The sequence below is a fragment of the Myxocyprinus asiaticus genome, chromosome 28, assembly GCF_019703515.2.
Source record: "Myxocyprinus asiaticus isolate MX2 ecotype Aquarium Trade chromosome 28, UBuf_Myxa_2, whole genome shotgun sequence".
Lineage (NCBI taxonomy): Eukaryota > Metazoa > Chordata > Actinopteri > Cypriniformes > Catostomidae > Myxocyprinus > Myxocyprinus asiaticus.
Window position 1 is genome coordinate 12011440 of NC_059371.1, and position 21937 is coordinate 12033376.

A 21937-nucleotide genomic window follows, 5' to 3' on the forward strand; every position below is an offset into this window, starting at 1 on the left:
AATCCAGAGTAGTTAAACACAACTGATTATACATATATAATAATGTATTATGAAATATATATTTATATTAAAGTAATAGTAAATGATTTGTCCTGTTTATTTATTCAATCCTTTTTTTCATTTGTCAGTCAGTTGTCATGTGTATCCGCCCTCTTATTGTGTTGATCAGAGAACAGCTCCCGTATTAACTTTACACCTCTTCTTCTCTTAGTTTACACGTGTCAGATGATTTATTCGGCACTATGAAGAGCTGATCATAGTTTAGAGGTCGTGAACTCAGGTTAGTGGAAATATTCGCTTGTTTCCTACATTTAATTATGTTGTATATGGAAAGAGTGATGCTAGATTAGCCGAAGTTAGCAAGCAAAGTGCTGTGAGTTCACCTCAAACTCAATATCAGGCAACTTTTTTAATTCAGTTTATGTGAAAGTTGGTGGATTTAAAAGATGGGTTTGTTCCAGTATTGTCAGATTTCATCTTGTTACAATTTGTGGAAGTGCTGCTGATTCAGCGCGATGTTATTAGCACGTAGCGAGCAAATGATTCACCAAATCCCATTTACTAGCTGTTTGTAAAAGTCTAAATGAAGGAGCAGTGATGAATGTAAGCTTCTCGTGTACAATATTAAGATACTTTAGTTAGCTTTAGAAATGTCAATCTGAAACTGGCTGTTTATTCATGATTTGTGTCTGTTCAACTTTGTGCAAGTCTGCAGATTGAGAGGAGATTCACGTGGGGAAATAAATAATTGTTATACTATTCGTTTTAATACTTCTGTTTCTTCCATGGAAATGACAGAAATCCAGTGCTGTTTTGTGGGGCTCTTTTATCAAACTCCTCGATAAATAATTCATGTATATGTGCCAGATCAGTTTCCCTCAAGGTTTGCTCTCTGGTTTCACAGCTCAGTGAAAGTTCATGAGTGGTTTGAAGTTTCTGTGTTTCCATTACTGCTTGGGACTCAGTAGGCTTGTTATATGAATATGAGTTATATGTGATATGAGCAATCTTATATGAAATCCAGGCATTTGCATAAAGTAATGTCACGATTTTAGAGCGTATTCTAATAAGGATTGCATGGTGGGATTATGTACTTTTGCTCTCCTCAGGGCTGGAGCAAGGTTGGGATGGCCTCTAAACTGTTCGACAGACTTCGCCGTACAATATTCAAAGAAGGAGATCAATCCTCAGAGACGAATGGAACAGATGACTTTCCAGAAAGTTCTGAACTTGAGGATGATACAGACTGCATCTCGGCCAGGCTTAGTGGAACCCTGTGCTTTGAGGGTGACGGGGTTCTGGAATCTGAGGACACAGGCGATGCATCGGGGCCGGACAGTGATTCCGACTTTTTTGGCGAGTCGCTAGATAATGCCTGTAGCAGCACAGGTAGTTAATAATAAACTTCTGCATAGCTACAACAATTGTTTACTTGTGATACTGTAAATATGCAGTGTTGAAGAATGGGATTTCTATTGGTGAATTTTACCTCAAGTAACACATAAGACCACATAGATGCTTCCTACAGCTGCATATGGAGCAGACTTCTTAAAAAAACAAAAAACAATCTGTCATTACTTACGAGCCATTTTTAATCATAACATATTTCAGAGCTTCAGTGGAGGGGAACTTTATCCGTGAATACCAACTGAATTTTCTTTCTGTTCCTCGTACAAAGCTATCATATAATTTCAGAAGTCTTGGAATAGATCACTGAAATTGTATGGGCAATGTTAATTTTTAATTTTTTATTTTGGAGCTTCAAAACAATAAGCAAAGGCACACACATCCAAGTGCTCAGTGTAGGTGCTCGACCAAAAAAAGGGGAAGATAGCTTCAAAAGAAAAAGTTGGCACACCACAGCTCCAAAAATAGAAATTTTATATATTTAATATTTTTTCCAAGGTGGGAATATATAATATTTCTATTTTTGGGGCTGTGGTGTGCCAACTTTTTCTTTTGAAGTTATTTATTTTGGAGCTTGACAGAATCTCAGAGTTGTCATCTCGTAATTACAGTAAAGACCCGGGTATTCTTCGTTTTTCTGCGTTCCGGATTGGATTGTGCCAGATTGGCTGCATTATCTTGTGTTCAACCCCTGGCAAAAATTATGGAATCACCATACTTTGAGGATGTTCACCCAGATTTTTTACTTCGTAGCAAATAAACAAATCACAGAAATGACTGAACATGAAATAGCTGAACATTCTGGCTTCATGAAACATCCCTCAAACAAATTAAATTACATTATTTTAATTAATGGCATATCTTTTTCCAGATCAATTATAGGAAAAAAAATTATGGAATCATCAAAAAAAAAAAAAAAAAATCACAATTAGTACTTTGTTGCTCCTCTGGCTTTTATGACGGCCTGAATTATTTGAGGCATGGACTTCATTAATGAAAAACAATATTCTCCATCAAGCTGGTTCCAACTTTCTCGAATAGCAGTTGACAGATCAGATTTGCAGGATGGAGCCTTGTCATGGACCAATTTTTTCAATTTCCACCATAAATGTTCAATTGGATTGAGATCCGGACTGTTTGCTGGCCATGTCATTGAGTTGATATGCCTTTCCTGAAGAAAAGCTTTAACACTCTTTGCTCTGTGGCAGAATGCATTATCATCCTGAAAAATGACTTCATCACCACAAACATATTTTCTATCGATGGATTGAGAAAAGTGTCCAAAATGTCAATGTGCATTGGCTGTTGAGGTAATGATTGCCATCTCCCCTGGTCCTTTACTTGACATGCAACCCCATATTATAAATGAAATGTATGGAAATTTGATTGTTTTCTTCAGGCAATCACCTTTATATGTTTCAATAGAACGGCACCAGACAAAAGTTCCAGCATCGTCGCCTTGGCCAATGCAGATTCATGATTCATCACTGAATATCACTTTCATCCAATCATTCACACTCCATGATTGCTTCTCTTTAGCCCACTGTAGCCTTGTTTTCTTCTGTTTAGGTGTTAGTGCTGGTTTTCATTTGGCTTTTCTATATGTAAATCCCATTTCATTCAGCCGATTTCTTACAGTTCTGTCACAAACATTGACTCTTGTTTCCACCCATTTGTTTTTTATTTGTTTTGTTGTGCATTTTCTATTTTCAAGGCATATTGCTTTGAGTTTTTTATCCTGACGCTTTGACATCTTCCTTGGTCTACCTGTATGTTTTCCTTTTATAACCTTCCCATTTTGTTCTTTTGCCACACTCCATGTTACATTGAGTTTAAAATCCTTTCCATTGTTTCAATTGACAACTCTGGTGTTGGGGCCATGTGTCCTTTCAATTAGCCAAGTCCAACAGCTTGTTAAGGTCTGTAAGCACTCTCTTTTTACTGCAGACTAATTTGCACTTAGACTTGTGCCGGTATTTGTTTCAGAAATGCAAATTACAAGGTGATTCCATAATTTTTTCCTCTACTTGATCTGGAAAGAAATATGCCATTAATTAAAATAATGTAATTTAATTTGTTTGAGGGATGTTTCATGAAGCCAGAATGTTCAGCTATTAAACAAAAATAGTTTTGTGTCATTTCTGTGATTTGTTTATTTGCTACGAAGTAAAAAAGCTGGGTGAACATCCTCAAAGTGTGGTGATTCCATAATTTTTGCCAGGGGTTGTACACTTTTGACCGCGAGCGGATACGAACATGTTTTGACGCATGTGCACTACTACTGCTTTTATTACAGTCAATGGCAGGGGCATACGCCAACGATGCGCACAGATGAGGACTGTCCGTGTGTCAAGAAAATCTGGGCCGCACAAGGACAGTCCACGCAGACCACACAGATGACGAAATTTGTGGCAAGCATACTGTGTGCAGAATGATCAGCAATGCAGACAACAAAAAAATACTTTGGACTTAATGTGACATGATGTGAACGCACCCTAACTGTCCTTGTAAGGAAAAGAGCTGCATGAAAATTATTGAAAAATTCACCCTATGTTTATATATGTGTGTGTGTAAAATAATGAAAGAATTGTCATTTTTGGATGGAGTGGATACCTTTAAGCTTTCTTTTTAGAATGTGCAATGCTCAATTTGTAGACAGATTTCACTTCCTTTTTTTGGTTATGGGAACTATTTCAGTTTACTTGAGTTACTGTTGATTTGAGTTAATTTTGTCTCTTGGTTTATAGATACAAGCCCCATGGGTCCTTCCCCAAAAAGCTCAAATATGATCACCAGACAATTACAAGAAAACTGGCGAAGCTCAAGAACTCGTAGCATTCCTGAAAAACTAATTTTTGAAGTGACTGACGCCAGTGTTGTCCATGAGACAAATTCCAAGTATGTGGTAAGTACACAAACCACAACTTTAAACCATGTTGATTATTTTTATTTAATCATTTATTTTTTTGACTTGAACTGGTGGTTTGGAATTAAATTAAAAACTTTATTAAAATCGGTTATATATTAATTAGAGCTATCAATTAATATTAATCAAATTAATGATATGATGTACAGATGAATTAATCTAATTAATCAAAAGTAATCGCATATATAAATATTTGCAGAGAAAGGCCCCCAAACAACAGTAATTCAATATATAATTAAATAATTTGAAATAATTATATTTCATATATATATATATATATATATATATATATATATATATATATATATATATATATACACACATAAAACAGTTACTTCCGGTCCTCGAATCTGATTGGACGAGAAACATTCCATGAGCACTGATGGTCTCACACCATCATCACTCAGACGCTTCACTGTGTGTATCACTCCTCTTGTGTTTGTGCCATTCTAAACTAAAGTGTAAGAGCAGTGCAGATGTGTTTAGAGCTACTGTATGTGTCTCTCTTTACATGTTTTTTTTTAAAAAATTTTTTACATTACATATGTTAGCCAGCAGGTGGTGGCAAAAGATCATTTTTGTGTGCAATATGAGCCAGTTAGGTGACATGAAGTGAATCAGCTTCAGCCAGTGTTTATATACAACAGTGCTCCGTGATCGCTTGTATTACTACTACACTACTAAAGCTAGGAAATAGCTTTAAACGGCTTTAAACGAACAACTTCAGCATTACGGCTCATCACAGCTGAGAGACACAACAGACTGATTAATTACACAACTCAAGGCGCTTACTTCTTACTGGAATTTCCACATTGGAGAGGATGTGCTGTTTAAAATGGTTGAGGAGTTTGCGGTTTCTATAGTGAATGACTCTTGCGCACCGGCTACCGCAAAATAGGGTGAAATACCCCCGCTTGGATGGCTATTTTTCCACTGAGAAAGATGATCTTCAGAAAGCTGACAGCATCTCTGCTTGGGAGTGGCAACAGGTGATATCAAATGCTCCATCTCTCTCTCTCTCTCTCTCTCTCTCTCTCTCTCTCTCTCTCTCTCTCTCTCTCTCTCTCTCACACACCCACACACACACACACACACACACACACACACACACACCTTGTTTATCCAGTAACTTGTTAGAAACAGCACAAGCCCCGTGATACTATTTCTGAAGTGACATTTTTGAATTACTAATGGAGGCTTGGACGCATCATTTGGTTTGAACCAGCAATGGCAGATTCTGATCCGTCGCGTAAGAAAGTAGTTCTATGCGCAAATGCGTTTTTATGACCGTACTCAGTTTTTCCTAATTTTTTTAATTTACTTGTTCATTGAACTGTTGTATATAAGCAATGTCATACTCGCAATTGTGCTATATGGCCCTAAATCAGCACTGCTGTGATTACTTACGGCACTCACAGCAGTGGTGATGTAGGGCCATATCGCACTCTTGCTCGCGTGATATTGCTTAGATATATATATGTATATACACCGATCAGCCACAACATTAAAACCACCTGCCTAATATTGTGTAGGTCCCCCTCATGCCATCAAAACAGCGCCAACCCTCAGACTCAGATAACCGCTCTGTCTCAGAATGGTATTCTGAGATGATATTCTTCTCACCAAAATTATACAGAGCGGTTATCTGAGTTACGATAGACTTTGTCAGTCTGGCCATTCTCTGTTGACCTCTCTCATAAACAAGGCATTTCCATCTACAGAACTGCCGCTCACTGGATGTTTTTTTGTTTTTGACACCATTCTGAGTAAATTCTAGAGACTGTTGCGTGTAAAAATCCCAGGAGATCAGCAGTTACAGAAATACTCCATTCTGTGGACAGAAATGCCTTGTTGATGAGAGAGGTCAACAGAGAACGGCCAGACTGGTTCAAACTGACAAAGTCTATGGTAACTCAGATAACCGCTCTGTACAATTGTGGTGAGAAGAATAGTTTCTCAGTATGCTATTCTGAGATGCGGGTTGGCGCTGTTTTGGCGGCATGAGGGGGACCTACAAAATATTAGGCAGGTGGTTTTAATGTTGAGGCTGATTGGTGTGTGTGTATATGTGTGTTTATGTGTATGTGTATAATATATATTATATATATATTTATTTTAGGGCTTGTAATCTAATTAATTACATGGTATTCCAATTAATCAAATTAATCACAGTAGCATTTAATAAATATTTGCTGAGAAAGCCCCTCAAAAAATAATATTTCAATATATAATAATTTAATTATTATAAATATTTATATTTAAATAATTATAAATAAAATATATATGTATTCTAAAAAAATTTATTTAGATAATTAAAATGCATTACATTATTGTGGCAGATGAGTAAAGCATTGTTATCATTAGCCTACAGTCCACAGCAATCCATTTTGCAAATAAATTCGCCAATCTGTCCGAGATAGATTTATTGTAAGGGATTGTCTAAGGACGCGTCAATGTATACAAGTGTCAGACAGACGCTTTTAGAGCGTCTCACTTTGGTTGCTGCTCATCATAAACATACAGTTTTTAGGTGGCTGTGTCAAGTTAAATGTATTTTGAAAATTTAAACACGTCTTGAGATCCCTGCGTGTTCTCATCTTGTGCTGTCTGTAAGTGTGGTTTGTTCTCTATACAAGCTGCATGTTGCCTATACAGCTGGAGTTTCGCTTACTGCCCCCTGGACAAAACAGGTGGTACTTCAAACTTGAATTGCTCCAATGGTAGGAATATCCATTTTACTCTCAGGGGACATAAATAATTGCGTAAATTTTTTTTAATGCATTATTTTTTATAAAATAAATCGCACTGAATTAACGTGTTAAATCAACAGCCCTAATATACATATGTAATTCAGGTAATTAAAGGATTTCATTTTTGTGGCTGATAAGACAATTCAAAAAGTGGCTTTAGAAGGCAATATTGTTTATTTTCATAATACAGAACAAAAGCTAATCATTGGCCTACTGTCCACAGCAATCCATTTTGCATTTGAATTCGTCAAGTCCATGATAGACTTATTAAGAGGGCTTTTCTAAGGACATGTCTATGTACTGTACAGTACACAATCATCAGACGGTTGTTTTTGATGCATCTCACTTTGGTTGCGTAGCTTTATAAAGCATTTTTCGGATATGGTGTCAAGTTAAACATAGTTTATAAACTTAGAAAAACACATCTTGAGACTCCTGCTGTGTTTATACGCAAGAATGTGTCCTCATCTTGTGCTTTCTGCTGCCGGTAAGCCTAAAATTATATGGATTATAGCCTGTTCAGCTGAAATTGTGCTTACTGCCCCCTGCTGATTGAGTTTCGTAAAAACATGAAGGTGGTACTTCAAGCTTGATTTGCTCCGAATATTCCTTATTATGGTCCGGGGGCATGATCAATTGCGTTTTTTTAACACATTATTTTTTATATAATTAATCGCTCTAACGTGTTAAATTGGCAGCCCTTATATTAATGCAAAAGTTGAAAGCAGAAATTTGTTTACTTTATATAAATTGCATACTTGTGTTCTTTCTTGAACAGCTCTACACAATTCACGTCATCCATTCTGGCATGTTTGACAAAACTCCCGCTGTCATCACGCGGCGCTACACTGACTTTGAACGACTACACAGCCGCCTGCGTCGCCATCATGGAGATGAAATGGAGGGCGTGTACTTCCCTCGCAAGAAGCTACGCAAAAACTTTGTTGCCGAGACCATTGCCAAGCGCAGCAGAGCTTTCGAGCAGTACTTGTCCCACCTTTACTCCCTTCCTGAACTCCGAACCACGCCCACCTTTCTCGAATTCTTCTACTTGGGCGATCTTCGTGCTGGTCAGATGCTGATGCGAGTGGGCCGTTACGAAGAGTCCCTGGGGTCCTTCCTCAATTCTCTGAGACTCCAGGAGAAGTTGGGGTGCCATCAGCTCCTGCACCAGAACCATTTCCAGAGGGTTCATTGGTTCTTCACGCTCTCTGCAATGGTCAGCTGCTTCCAGGACTTGGAACAACTTAGTGAGGCTCAGGAATATTGCGACAGAGCCCTGCAGGATCTAGCGCCTTCACAGGAAGCCTTTCAGCAGCACCAGTTGCACCCTCTGCTCATCCCCCTCCTACAGTCGAATGTTAGGCTCTCATGGAAGATCTCAAAAGACAAAAGACGCTGGGAAGCTCTTTTGCAGGAGATCCAGGACCAGGGGATTGATATAGGGAATCAGCCCAGCTTGAAGGAGTTGCTAATTAAAGAAAGCGTTGAGGACAGTGAGGGGGTGGTCAGGGTTAAGAGCAGATGTGAAGACACTTTGTAAGCCACTGGGTCTAGAACGTTCATGATCATTATTAAAATAACGTTTTGCTGTTATGAGGGATGTTTCTGAAAGCATTGCAGTCAGTGCTTAGGAAACCTGTGGAATTAATACTAACTCGTGTAATGCACAATTTGCCTAGAACAATTGATTTTAAGTAAACACACGATTCATGGGCACATTTGAATAGCATTTACTATAGCATTATTATTATATTTGTATCCTATGAAATGTTCAACTGGGAATCTGGTTTTGGTGTAACTCCCAGAATATTTTAACCACTAAAGTCTTAATTTCAGCTGTCATGAGTTTCACATAGATTCAGCCCAGTTGAATGTGTGCCTTACTGTATAGGCCTAGTAGCTGTATACTACATTTGAGCAATAGCAGTAAAACCAGCACCACTAGCATCAATTACTCTAGAAAGCACATATAGCATTAAACCCTGTTTGGTAAGATGATGAGAATTTTGTGGAATGGACTTTGTAAGAAATGTACAGAAAGCGAGGCTGCTCTAAAAACTGCCTTTGACTGACTTTGATTCAGACTTTATACAGTAGATGTGAGTTCTTTCTCACATTTAAGGGAATTCCCACTTTTGGTGTGTACATTTTAAAAGAAATTAACTGTCAGATACTGCTACAACAGAAGCCTTCATATAGTAACTATTCATGTTATGTTTTTGTGACGCTGGAGCAGAGCTAAACAGTTTTAACCCATTAACATTTTGTTACTGAACTCAGAATCCCTTAAATAATCCTTACACAAATTTCACATCACAGCTGTACACTTCAATGCAAATAACACTACACTTGCAGCTTTTTTTAGAAAAGTTGTTGGTTTCAAATTCAGAACCCTTTATATGTCAAACAGAGCCTTTTTGGATCTCATGAATTTTTATATTTTAGAAAACTATATAATTCCACATAATGTGTAGTTAATGTTGGAGCCCAATCATATTTTGCATTTTATACAAATTGTTTTTTCTCATCGTGAAATCTTTGCACACAAAATTAAGATACTATTTCTATACTGGTTACACATTGCTGTTTTTTTATGTTACAATTTGTTTTCTTCCTATTTATTGTTGGATAGATTTGAATCATAGCACAAAGCCATTTCCCAAGTTTTTTTCATTTTTTTTTTTTCAGGGTGGTTTATTTAAAAAAAAAAAAAAAAAAAATTGTAATTCAGCACACTTGAGGGCTTTTGCATGTAATTAATGTTTTCTGATATGGAGTAAAAACAATTTTCAAACGTTTAGATTTAGTGTAGTTTATTTGAAATTTTAAAATAAACCTTGCATTCAATTCACAGTAGGTCAATATACTGTACTATTTTTTGCTATCAGATATTTTATTTTTGCACCGCACTTTGCTAATGGAGGAATGTTATTTGTGTAACGGTATGTTCTCTCCTCGAAATTTCTCAGTAAGTTTCGCTTACTGTAAGAACAACATGGCTGGGCAAATTATCTGAAAAGGGAGAGCAATGGATTTGGTATTGTCCTTTTATAACTACATGTAGATTATAAATGTTTTAAATGTGTTGCAATATAAATAAATGTAAAACAAAAAAATGTATGTATTATGTTATTGTGTGTTGCATTAGGGTTGTCAATTGATTATAATTTTTGTTCAAACTAATTAAATGAGATTGTGATTAACTGAAGTAATCACATATATAAAAATTTGCAAAGAAAGCACCTGAAGTGACAATGATTCAATGCATAATGATTAAATCATATTAAATATAGATTATAAATATAATTAAAATGCATTACATTATTGTGGCAGACGAGTAAAGCATAGATAAGACAATACAAAAGGTGTCTTTAGAAGGCAATGTATTGTTTATTTCCACATTATTGAACATAAGCCCATTATTGCCCAACAGTCCACAGCAACTCATTTTGCAAAATTACATTTGTCAGTCTGTACGAGAGAGATTTTTTTATAAGGGCTTTTCTAAGGATGCATCAATGTTCACTTACATCAGATGAATGATTTTGGAGCATCTCACTTTTGTTGCGTTGCGTCATCAACAGTGTTTTTAGGTCGCTGTGTCAAATTAAAAGTAGGTTTGAGACTTAGAAAAACACGTCTTGAAATGCCTGTATTCGGGAATTATGCTCCATCCAGCTGTGTTTGAAATGTTAACGGTGTTTTGCTGTCATTTATTTTAAATAATAACAGAAAAGGTAAAAAATGAAGTGTCTTTAAGGGTCCATATACAAGGGGCGGGTCCAGTGTCCGCACACGCTCACCTTAGTTAAAATCTTCTTTTTCATATGCAGCATGAAAAGTGCATGCTCTACTGTCTCTGGATGACCACAGTTTCCACAGTCAGTGGCGGACGTACGGGACAGGCAAGCCAGGCAATTGTCTGGGGCCCCAATTCTGGGGACCCTCGCGGGCGGCAGTAACAGTAGTTTACTGCAACGACACTTGATTGGCAATGATTGCCAATGCTTAGCAGACTAATGACATTTTAGAGAAGAAAAAAAATCCTAGAGGGGCCCCTATCCCTTTATTTACTAATTCAAGTAAGAGGAGGATTAAGGAATCATGAAGAGGATGTCCGAAGTACCAATCTGGCAGTCAGAAGAGGAAAAAGAAAAAGGAGGAGGAGAAGAAGCATGACAGTGCTGACTGGTACAGAATATGTAATGTTTACTGAATTATTCCTTCTCATGAAAAGATTGCCAATGGCCGCGTGATTCGCGATCGATAGTGTTTACATTCACTTCACGTTATTCTACATAAAATTCATATTTAATCGCAACAAACTATATACATCATTAGAAAGGCGTAATCTCCAGATTTGATATTCATCACTGTTTTATGATAGAAATTTTACATTAAGAGAAATTCCTTAAGTTATATAAGGAGTGCACATCTGACATGCAAAATCAAAATGAGAGTTACGGACATAAACGTAATAAAGACACACGTCCATTAAAACGAGTAAGCTCTCGTCTTTTTGTCATTGCGAGGCTTCCGTAAACAATGTCCATTAGAAGTTGTAGTCCAAATATGTGTGCATTTAGAGGCAATTTTATGGATCCTCATATGTTTACTTCACATTACTTTAGAAAAGATTGGATTGTCATTCAGTTTTCCTCTAAATGATGCGACTCTCATGGTGTTACATATGTACAGAAAGAGAGGAGCACATATTTATTACAGTTATTACATCACAGCTAGTTTATTTTTTCTGTCGAGTTTAGATAAGCAACTTCTACTATGGATTAGATCATTTATTTTTCATGAAAAGAGTGGTTGTGAGATGGCATTGCCAGCTTTTGAACCTATAATGTATGTTACAAAAATTAATGCTTGTTAGTGAAAGATGGTAGCTTAAATGCTCCATGCTTTCTTTTCTCTCTAAGATCATTACTGAAGTCTTTACAACACCCCAGACAAGCACATATTGAATGTGAATTCAACGTATCACAATGTGGTATTATTGATATCAATATGGCCTTGTCTCAAAAATTATTTGACCTAATTCTTTGTTCCAATGAAAATTTTTATGTTGAATGAGAATATTCAAGCTAAACTTGTCTGATATCTGAATTATTTATATAATTATTTACTTTAAATATTTAGCAGTTCCATGGACTTCCATTGCAGCCTCCTGCTCTGCTCATGATGAAGAGGAATTCAGAAGGGCCTGCTTTTTTTTCCCCTAGGGCCCCCAGAGTCCCCATCGCCTCTGTCCACAGTCACCAGCCTCTTGCTTTCCAGTTATGTTCAGATTATGATTTAAGCCAGAATGTCCAATACGTAGTCAAGACATAATGATGTCCTTTCATCTGTTGACAGATTTAACCCTCTCAGCACCAACCTGTTTTGGAATATTATACAGATGTCTACCCTTTGATTCTCTAACCCAGAACTCTTACTCAAGGACACTTTTTGTGGATCTTTTTGTCTATGTCTCAGAGCCTGTTTATTCCTTTGGTCTACCTCCTCATTTCTCTCAACTCCTACATGAGCTGGCACCCAAGAAAATAATACCAATATTTCTAAGTGCTGTATCTAAACAGACTCTGTAGGATTTCATACAAAATGTCTTGTGATGTTGACTGCACTTGACATGCTTGTTAGTGCTGATAATGAGTCTGTACATATTTCCTCTTGTTCAACCCTTTCTTATTATGAATTATTTATTTTTGTTAATCCACAGGACTTCAGATTTCTCCTCTATGGAGTCACTCATTCCCATCATTTTAACTAAAACTTTTCCCATGAAGCTGATTTAAACTTCCATCTTGGAGTTCTCTCCACCACTGCTTGTGATACACCCACCCCAATTTTGCAGCAGGAAAATTGGAAAATTATCACATCCCATTGTGCTTTGATTCAAGGGATTCTTGGCATGTTTCCCTGCCAAAATTTTGAAACAAGTTTTAGATCTAAAGCATTATACCGTCCATGAGAAATATCTATTCTTAGCCTTCCATACAGTAACTGATGCAAACTAGTCCTCTCCAATCTAGCATTTCTTCTACTACAGTCCCATTATTGTTAGTGTTTGCACTTCCCCACAGTGTATTGTGTGCATTAATATCACCATACCACACCAGTTTGTGATTACCATTTCCTCCAATCTTTTGTAATTTATCCCTTTTAAACCTGTCACATGGATTATACAATTATAAATGTTATAAAGCTGGGAATTATTATCGGCTGAAGCAATGCTGGTCGCAAGCTTGAGTTGTAGATGGAAAACCCTGACAAGCCGGTTATCTCCCCTCTCCTAATTTTGCTGTCGGAAATGGCCTGCTGAACGACATGGAAACCAGACTGAGATTGTAATGACCTTTTGAGCTGCTTTTTGGTTGACATCCTTGAGGACTACTGGACCTCACTAAGGGAGCAGCAACTGACCCCACATTGCTCGGTCATTGAGCATATGGGACATGAGGGAAAGGATGGAGAGAGAGATGCCCCTGGTTCGCAAGCAGTTCCTTTGCAAGAACCTACATCAGCCATGGCAACCATGATTATACATGTTTTAAAATGTGATATGAAATTGATCAATGTAAAATAAAATCAGCTCACTTTAATGAAGTGTTATTGATTTAAACATTACATTAATGTCATACAATCATAGTTTTTCAAACGATGTTATTCTATGATGATGATCTATTTCAGAGTATGTTAAATCAGTCAGTGAACCAATGGCCTAATAAGAAGTAGGACCCTTTGCCTTCAAAACAAATTCAATGTTAGACACTTTTTTTTATATTAAAATAAAAATAGATTTGACCATACTTTAGAGTCCTGAAGTAGCCAGCTTAAAAAGATAACTCAATAACGGATTATTCATGCACAAATTCATTCAATTGTTCTCCTAAAAATAATCAGCTGAACCCACTAACTGAAAGATGTCTTTGCTGAACTTGATAATTTATTTTAAGTAATGAAAACCATTGCTTTGTCCTAACCGTAGAGTCATTTGGTTTGTTTTAAACTTGTAATAATGAAGATGGAGACACTGAATCCATACTTGTTTGGGGTTTATGTCTTGATCCAACAGGTGTTCTTCTCTAATTGCTCTTCCCCAATCATACGAAATTGCATACACCTGGAGGACCTTGAAGACTCTTTAAATTCCAGTTTGCCGTTCCAATATCATTAGGCATATTGTATCAGTCTGTGTTGGGCTACAGTGGGTGAGAGAATGAATGTTCAAGTTGTTTGCTTGGGTAGCCTTGTTCTTTGTTTTGGTTGGTTGCAACCAACAACTGTTGCTGAAGAACCCTCAGGTGAGATGATCTACAGTCTTTTGATGTTACTTGATGATTATACAATGTATTCCAAATACAATATTGCTGAATTTGCAAAGTCAACAAATGTGAATTGTGATCATTAAGTTGCAATTATGAATTCAACTTGAGGACTGTTTAGACTTGTTCTATACTACTCTGTTGCAGCTAAGCCAGGGCTGTGCCCCCGTTTGGAAATGGCAAGAGGGGTTTGTGCAGAATTCTGTAGTAATGACCATAACTGTCCAAGGAATGAGAAATGCTGCAGCAATGGATGTGGGCATCAATGTGTTGCCCCATATATAGGTAGAAAACTAAGAACCCTTAAATGGGTCTGGGACACTGGTTTTATCTCATCTTGAAATGAGTTCCTTCTATAGGAGTAGCGTTATTGTTGGGTTATTCATTCTTTGTGCCTCCTGTGTTTTCAATGGTTTGCATAAACTTTTTTACTTTCTAGTGTTTTAGGGGTTGGCTACACTATTTCTGACCCATATGCCTTTCCACCATTTTGTTGCAGCTAAGCCAGGGGTGTGCCCAGATGTGAAAAATGCAATTGGTGTTTGTGCAGAATTCTGTAGTGATGACCGTAACTGTCCAAGGGATGAGAAATGCTGCAGCAATGGATGTGGGCATCAATGTGTTGCCCCATATATGGGTAGGAAATGAAGAACCCTTAAACTGGGTCTTGTAATTGTAGTCCAGCTTTCTTGTGGTCTTGGTTTATTCCATTACTACTAGCTTTAATTGGAGCTAGAAAGGGCCATTTATATTTAAACACTGACTTTGATTAACCTAATCAAACATTGAGATGCCTTTTGGACTAAATGTGTTCTCTGTCCCTGCAGTGAAAACCAGCCGGATCATTATACATGATTCCTGGAGACGAGGAACGCCGAAAAGTGGTCACCGCAAATTTTGACCATGCATTCAATTAATCAAACATTGAGATGCAATTGGGCTAAATGCATTCTCTGTCCCTGCAGTGAAAAGCGGCCGGATCATTATACATGATGCTCAGAGACAAGGAATGCAGACAAGCTGTCGCCACCTATTGACCATGCGTTTGTTAAAAGTTGTGAACTCTTAATTCCCCCCCCTTTGCATCCCAATATTGGGAGTGTACATGCTTCCCTTGTCAAATAAATAAAAACATTAATAAAAAATCTCACTCATGAGTAAGTCTTAGGTGCAACAAGATGCAAAATGCTGTTTTCTGCTCATGCAGCTGGACTGAAGGCATTTAAATGAGAACTTCTGTTTTTGCATGATGATGCTATGGCATCTATGCCACTAAGAATATGCTTAAAAAAAAGAAAGCATGCCTAGGGCCATTTAGTGGCTTTCAGTCTGTAAATCTGAACTTCTGATGGTTTCTGGTTTTGAATCGAAGCATTTGCTATTAAAGGAGTATTCCACATTCAATACACCTTACACTCCTTCAACATTTGTGGCATATTTGATTACCACAAAAGTTTTGACATGCCTCCTAAAAAGGTTACAGTGACACACTTACAATGGAAGTGAATAGGGTCCAGGTTTTGGAGGGTTGAAGGCAGAAATGGGAATTACTTGAGTAATTTTTATTTCATTAAATGCAAACATGTAGTATTTGAGCTGTGACATTGTGGTCGTTTCAGGGTTTGTCATGACAAAGCCGTAAGTGACTTTACACACAAAGTTTGGTAAGCAATGTCAATCATGTTGACACCCATTGTTTACATCTTATAGCTATACTTTTAACAAGGCAAATTTTTTTTTTAATGGTTTGGCCCTATTCACTTTTGTTATTCCATTAGTGTCATACTGTAACCTAGAATTTTTTTTTTTTTTACAGAAAAGTAGGGATGAGACTTTTTTGTGGTAATCATGCCACATGCTGTTTGAGGAATGAACCTGGAACAATACTTTTAATGTGAAAATGTCATCTCATGTCATCTTGGATGTGTATGAGTTTCTTTTGTTTTAAAAGAATATTTCAGCTCTGTATGTCTATACAATGCAAGTGAATGGTGAGCAGACCTCAGAAGGTTCAAAAAGGACATGAAGTCAGCATAAAAGTAATCCATAAGACTCCAGTGACTAAGTCCATGTCTTCTGAAGTGAAATGATAGGTGTGGGTGAGAGATCAAAATTTAAGTCCTTTTATTCTGTGAATCTACAATTTTACTTCCACATTAAGCCACCTACTGGTCAGGGCTGGTCAAAGGTGAAGATTTATAGTAAAAAAGGATTTAAATATTGATCCGTTTCTCACCCAAACCTATCATTTCGCTTCAGAAGACATGGATTTTTGCTGCGTTCACATGCTTTCGGAATTATCCTACTTTCCGCTTCTGAAGTGGTAATTGAGTATGTCATGTTCACGTGCTTTGTTTTTGGAAAGAACAGGAAACAGGTTCATATATACATATTTCTTGAACTTTTTTGACACCATAATATATATCAATATATAATATATATTTCATTTTGGGTGAAATATCCCTTTAACTTGAAAGAGCTCAGTTGGTTGAACAAATAACTTACAGATCGATGCCTCCAAGTTTTCTGATTTGCTAACAGGCGCGGGCCTCTGTCAGATACTTTCTTGCGGTTTTAAAAAGATTAGTATGCCATTGCATACTTGGTGAGAGTTGTCACAAAGACACATATTTCTCAGGAAATCAGTGAGGTAGTTGGGATAATACGAGTTATTTTATTTATACAACTTCGAAGGTGACACGATTAAATGCACTGAACCGTGTATTCAATATAAGTTCTGGGATTCCCCCTCATGTAACTATTGAACACGTCTTCATCTTTTTCTGTTTGGTTTATATACCTGGCACAAGAACCTGGAGGACTGACAGGCTCTTTTTATTTCTGTTCTCCGCCCCCTCACCACATTTCGTACCGAGTTCAGTGTGTGAAAGTTCGAGAAGATGACAGCTCAACAGTCCACAGCAACTAATTTTGCAAATTAAAAGTAGGTTTGAAACTTAGAAAAACACGTCTCGAAATGCCTGTATTCGGGAATTATGCTCCATCCAGCTGTGTTTTCAGCTTTAAAAACATTTTCCTCTAAATGATGCGACTCTCATGGTGTGTTACATATGTACAGAAAGAGAGGAGCACATATAGAAGAGAGTTATTACATCACAGCTAGTTTATTTTTTCTGTCGAGTTTAGATAAGCAACTTCTACTATGGATTAGATCATTTATTTTTCATGAAAAGAGTGGTTGTGAGATGGCATTGCCAGCTTTTGAACCTATAATGTATGTTACAAAAATGAATGCTTGTTGAGTCATGTGACACCATGCGAGGAACAGACGAGTAAACAGCGAACTCTGTGCACTTTGCTAGTTTTGAATTATTTTTGTGTCATAATCCGGTGAGATTCGATACTTCCTGCTACATATATATTATTTGAAGTCAACATGGCAAAGAAGTCAAAATTCTCGGGCTCTGGAGATACAAATAGACACTTATGTGCTCAAGCTGAAACCTCTGAAGGGCCTCCAGACCGGGGACTCGGTTCGGACAGTGTTGTGGGAGAAATCCAGCGTCAACTGTCCAACATGTTTGTGATGCTGAAGAAAGTTGTGGCTGACTTAGAGGATCTTACTGTAATACGCCGATCGATTACTGCGATGGAAACAATATTTTCTAAGTTGGTTACAAGAGTGTTGGACGTCGAGGAACGGATCGATTATCTGGAGTCATCAGAGAGAGAATTAGGCACCATAGATTTGGAATGCGTTTCTGAATAAATTGAAGATTTGGAGAACCGAAGTAGTCGAAATAATGCACAAATTGTTAGAATTCCTGAGCATGAGGAAGGCTGAGATATGGTGAAATTCCTAGACGAGCTCTTCCCAAGTCTGCTCGACATAACAGGCCATAAGCTGGAAATTGAGCGAGCTCACAGAGTCCCGGCTCACAGATCCGCTGAGGGAGACAGGCCCGATCAATTGCGGCCAAATTTCTGAGATCATCCGATAAAGATCTTGTGTTGCACGAGGCGAGGAGCAAAGGAAAGCTTTCTTGGAAGAATCACAATATTTTCTTGTTCCCGGTCTTTGCAAATTTGACAAGAGAGAAACATGATCGATTCAAGGAATGCAAGAAACTCTTACATCAACGGAAGATTGCTTTTGCTCTGATGTTCCCAGCCAAGCTGAGAATAGATACTAAGGATGGCCGCAAAGTATTTATGTGTCCCAAGCAAGCCTTGTCTTTCATAGAAACAATGGGTGTTTCTCATGTGAGTGGATTGACTCGCTGTACTTACTCTTGGCTGTCTGAGGAAGCTGGGTGCCATTTTTGTTTCTTTTTGAGTTGGTTCTGTCTATCGGCTGGAGTTTGTTTTATGGAGGAACACACCTTCGAGACAGTTCTGTGAATGAATCTACACATTCTTAGTGTTTATTCTGCCTATTGGTTGGAGTTTGTTTTATAGATTATTTTCTGTTATGTAATTTTGCCTCACAAAATTTGTACGGAAGCACCGGACTTGAGAAATCCGTCGGCAAAGTTGTCGCGGGGGCTCTCATAGGCATACACGGACTCTTTGAGTTTAGAGGGATTGACGGCGATTGCCGCTGTCATGTGCGGGGTTAATGTGCATGTTTTCCTTTTTTCTGTTTGTTTGGTTCTGAGGGAAGTTCGGGGTTTGATTGTTGCACTAATGGGGAATGTGGTCTCTATAATCTTGTTTTTGACACACAATCTATTTTCTAAATATGTCAAAATGTCAAATGTTAGTATGAGTGGATTATCTCTCTCCACGTGGAATGTAAATGGGTTGGGGCACCCCATAAAAAGAAGGAAGGTTATTTCTTTTCTTAAACGAAAGAAATATGATATAGTGTTTCTTCAAGAAATGCATCTTTCCCCGCAGGAAGCTGAAAAATTTGGGAAGATATGGGGTGGAAATGTTTTCTTTAGTGCTGGTTCAAGTAAGAGCAGGGGGTCATTATATTGATAAATAAACATCTATAATTCAAATGTCTCAAACAGATTAAAGATAAATTAGGAAGAGTCATTATTGTTTTAGCAGAAATTCAGGGGCAAAGTTTGATTTTGGCTAATATTTGCGCACCTAACGCTGATGATCAGGGCTTTTTTTTATAGATCTTGAAGGGATGTTGCAAGCTGCTGGCAACCCTCATGATATAATATTGGGAGGAGACTTTAATCTATTGATGGACTCAGTCCCTGATCATAGTAAAGCAAAAGTATGTAAGCCCCCTTGAGCAACAGTGATGCTTCACACGATGTGTAACAATCTTGGTCTTATAGATATGTGGAGACTTTTGAACCCATCTGGTAGGGACTATACATTTTTTTTCATCAGTCCATAAGATTTATTCTAGAATAGATTTTTTGTAATATATCTAAGTCCCTCATTTCATCTGTTGTGGATTGCTCAAACATTTTAGTCTCAGATCACACCCTGGTGAGTTTAGAGGTGTTGCCACAGATGGAAAAAAATAAATCATATAGTTGGCGCTTTATATATCCCTTTTGCAAAATCCTGAATGCCATCAAATGTTAAAGGCTGAAATCATTGCTTATATGGAGACCAACTGGTCCTCAGTATCCTCTGTGGGCGTGGATTGAGAGGCACTTAAGGCGGTTCTTAGGGGCCGGATCATACAGTATGCCTCATTCATCAGAAAATCCAGGGCATGAAAACTCGTGGAGCTGGAAGGGAATATTAAAAGTGCCAAGGCAGTGCTAAAGCGCAGAATGTCGTCCGAAGGTCTCAGAGAATTGACTCGATTGAAATACAGATATAATGCTATTTTTTCGTGGAAGGTGGAGTTTTGGCTATTCAGGGCAAGACAGTCATACTTTGAGTCGGGGGACAAAGCAGGGAAGCTTTTGGCTAGACATATAAAACAGAGAGTCTTTTTCTACCATTCCCTCAGTGAAATCTGCTGGTGGTGAAATATTTACCTCGGCCATTGATATTAATAATGCTTTTAAAGAATTCTATCTTGATCTCTATAGTTCCACGTCTTCGTCTACTGATGAAGATATTAGAAATTTTGTGGAACCATTAGAACTCCCTAAACTGACGACTGAGCAAAAAATCTTGATTCTGAGATAAACTTGGAGGAGCTTGATGAGGTAATTAAGGCCCTGCCTACAGGCAAGTCCCCGGGGCCAGTTGGCTTTGCCACTGAGTTTTTTAGATCTTATGCTACAGAACTGGCTCCACTTTTCTAGAAGTTAATACAGAATCATTAAAGAATGGGAAGCTTCCACCAAACATGACACAAGCCCGGATCAGCCTGATTCTTAAAAAAGATAAAGATCCAAGCGAGTTTAAGAGTTACCGTCTAATTTCCCTGATCCAGCTAGACGTTAAAATATTGTCAACAATTTTGGCTAACCGACTAAGTCAAGTTATGACATCTCTTATACATATAGATCAGGTGGGGTTTATTCGGGTCTACAGCTCTTCTGATAACATTTGGCATCTCATCAATATTATGTGGTCAGTGGCAAATGATAAGACTCCGGTTGCTGCCATCTCACTTGATGCTGTAAAGGCGTTTTATATGGTAGAATGGGATTATCTTTTTAAGATTTTGGAAATATATGGGTTCGGGAATACTTTTATTGGATTGATTACATTATAGACACCCGGTGGCGGCGGTACAAACGAATGGATTAATTTCAGATTATTTACTCTTGATAGGGGCACCTGGCAGGGTTGCCCTCTTTCCCCATTACTGTTCTGTCCTGCCCTGGAACCATTAGCAGCCGCGATAAGAAGGGAAGATGATTTTCCAGGGGTGGTGGTGGGGGGTGTGGCGCATAAGTTTTTGCTTTACGCAGATTATATTTTATTATTTGTCTCCGACCCCACTAGATCTATGCCTTGCCTCGATAGAATTATTCATTCCTTTTCTAAATGTTCGGGATACAGAGTTAATTGGTCTAAATCTAAAGCTTTGGCTCTGACAGCGTACTGCCCAGTAACCTTTTCAGCCGGGTGCCTTCCAGTGGCCCAAACAGGGCATTAAGTATTTGGGCATTTTATTCCCAGCATATTTGTCTAATTTGGTCAGAGTTAATTTCGATCCCTTAATAAAAAGGTTTTCGAGCGATGTGGGCAGGTGGGCTTCATTACATTTATCAATGATTGGGAAGGTTAATGTAATTAAAATGAATTGTATTCCAAAATTTAACTACCTGTTACAATCTATTCCTGTAGATGTCCCTGTGGCAGCAGGGGCATGGTCAAGCGTCCGTCTGGAGAGAGAAAGCGGTAAAGGCGCTTGCACCTGAGCTAGATTATGTGTAACACCTGTCTCTAATTCCAGTGAACACAGGGAGAGCGGCATATAAGCAGCCATGCCACCAGCAGAAAGAGAGAAAGAGTCGGCACAAGGAAGGCCACGGTGCTCCTGAAGCTGTTGCGTTCATTCTGTTGTATTTGTTAAGCTGAAGTGACTACGTGCTTGTGAAGCTGATGAGTTTGTGAAGTTGAAAAGCACTGAAGTGGCCAATTAAAAGTCTTACCTGAGCCTGTAAAACCCACTT

At 37.9% G+C, this 21937-nt stretch overlaps 1 protein-coding gene across 1 annotated transcript; it reads left to right on the forward strand.

Moving 5' to 3' along the window:
- The first annotated feature begins 144 nt into the window (after positions 1-144).
- LOC127419458 (sorting nexin-21-like) lies at positions 145-10196 on the forward strand. The gene is made up of 4 exons (XM_051660847.1): positions 145-280; positions 1110-1389; positions 4155-4312; positions 7862-10196. The coding sequence occupies exons 2-4, from the start codon at positions 1128-1130 to the stop codon at positions 8624-8626; spliced, it is 1185 nt and encodes a 394-aa protein (XP_051516807.1). The 5' UTR covers positions 145-280; positions 1110-1127; the 3' UTR covers positions 8627-10196.
- The last annotated feature ends 11741 nt before the right edge of the window (positions 10197-21937 follow it).

Bases quoted from the DNA above. Each gene is read 5' to 3' on its own strand.
- LOC127419458 (XM_051660847.1), top strand. From the start codon at position 1,128: ATGGCCTCTAAACTGTTCGACAGACTTCGCCGTACAATATTCAAAGAA. The intron at 1,390-4,154 runs GTAGTTAATAAT...CTTGGTTTATAG, and splicing joins TAATGCCTGTAGCAGCACAG to ATACAAGCCCCATGGGTCCT. The intron at 4,313-7,861 runs GTAAGTACACAA...TTTCTTGAACAG, and splicing joins AGACAAATTCCAAGTATGTG to CTCTACACAATTCACGTCAT.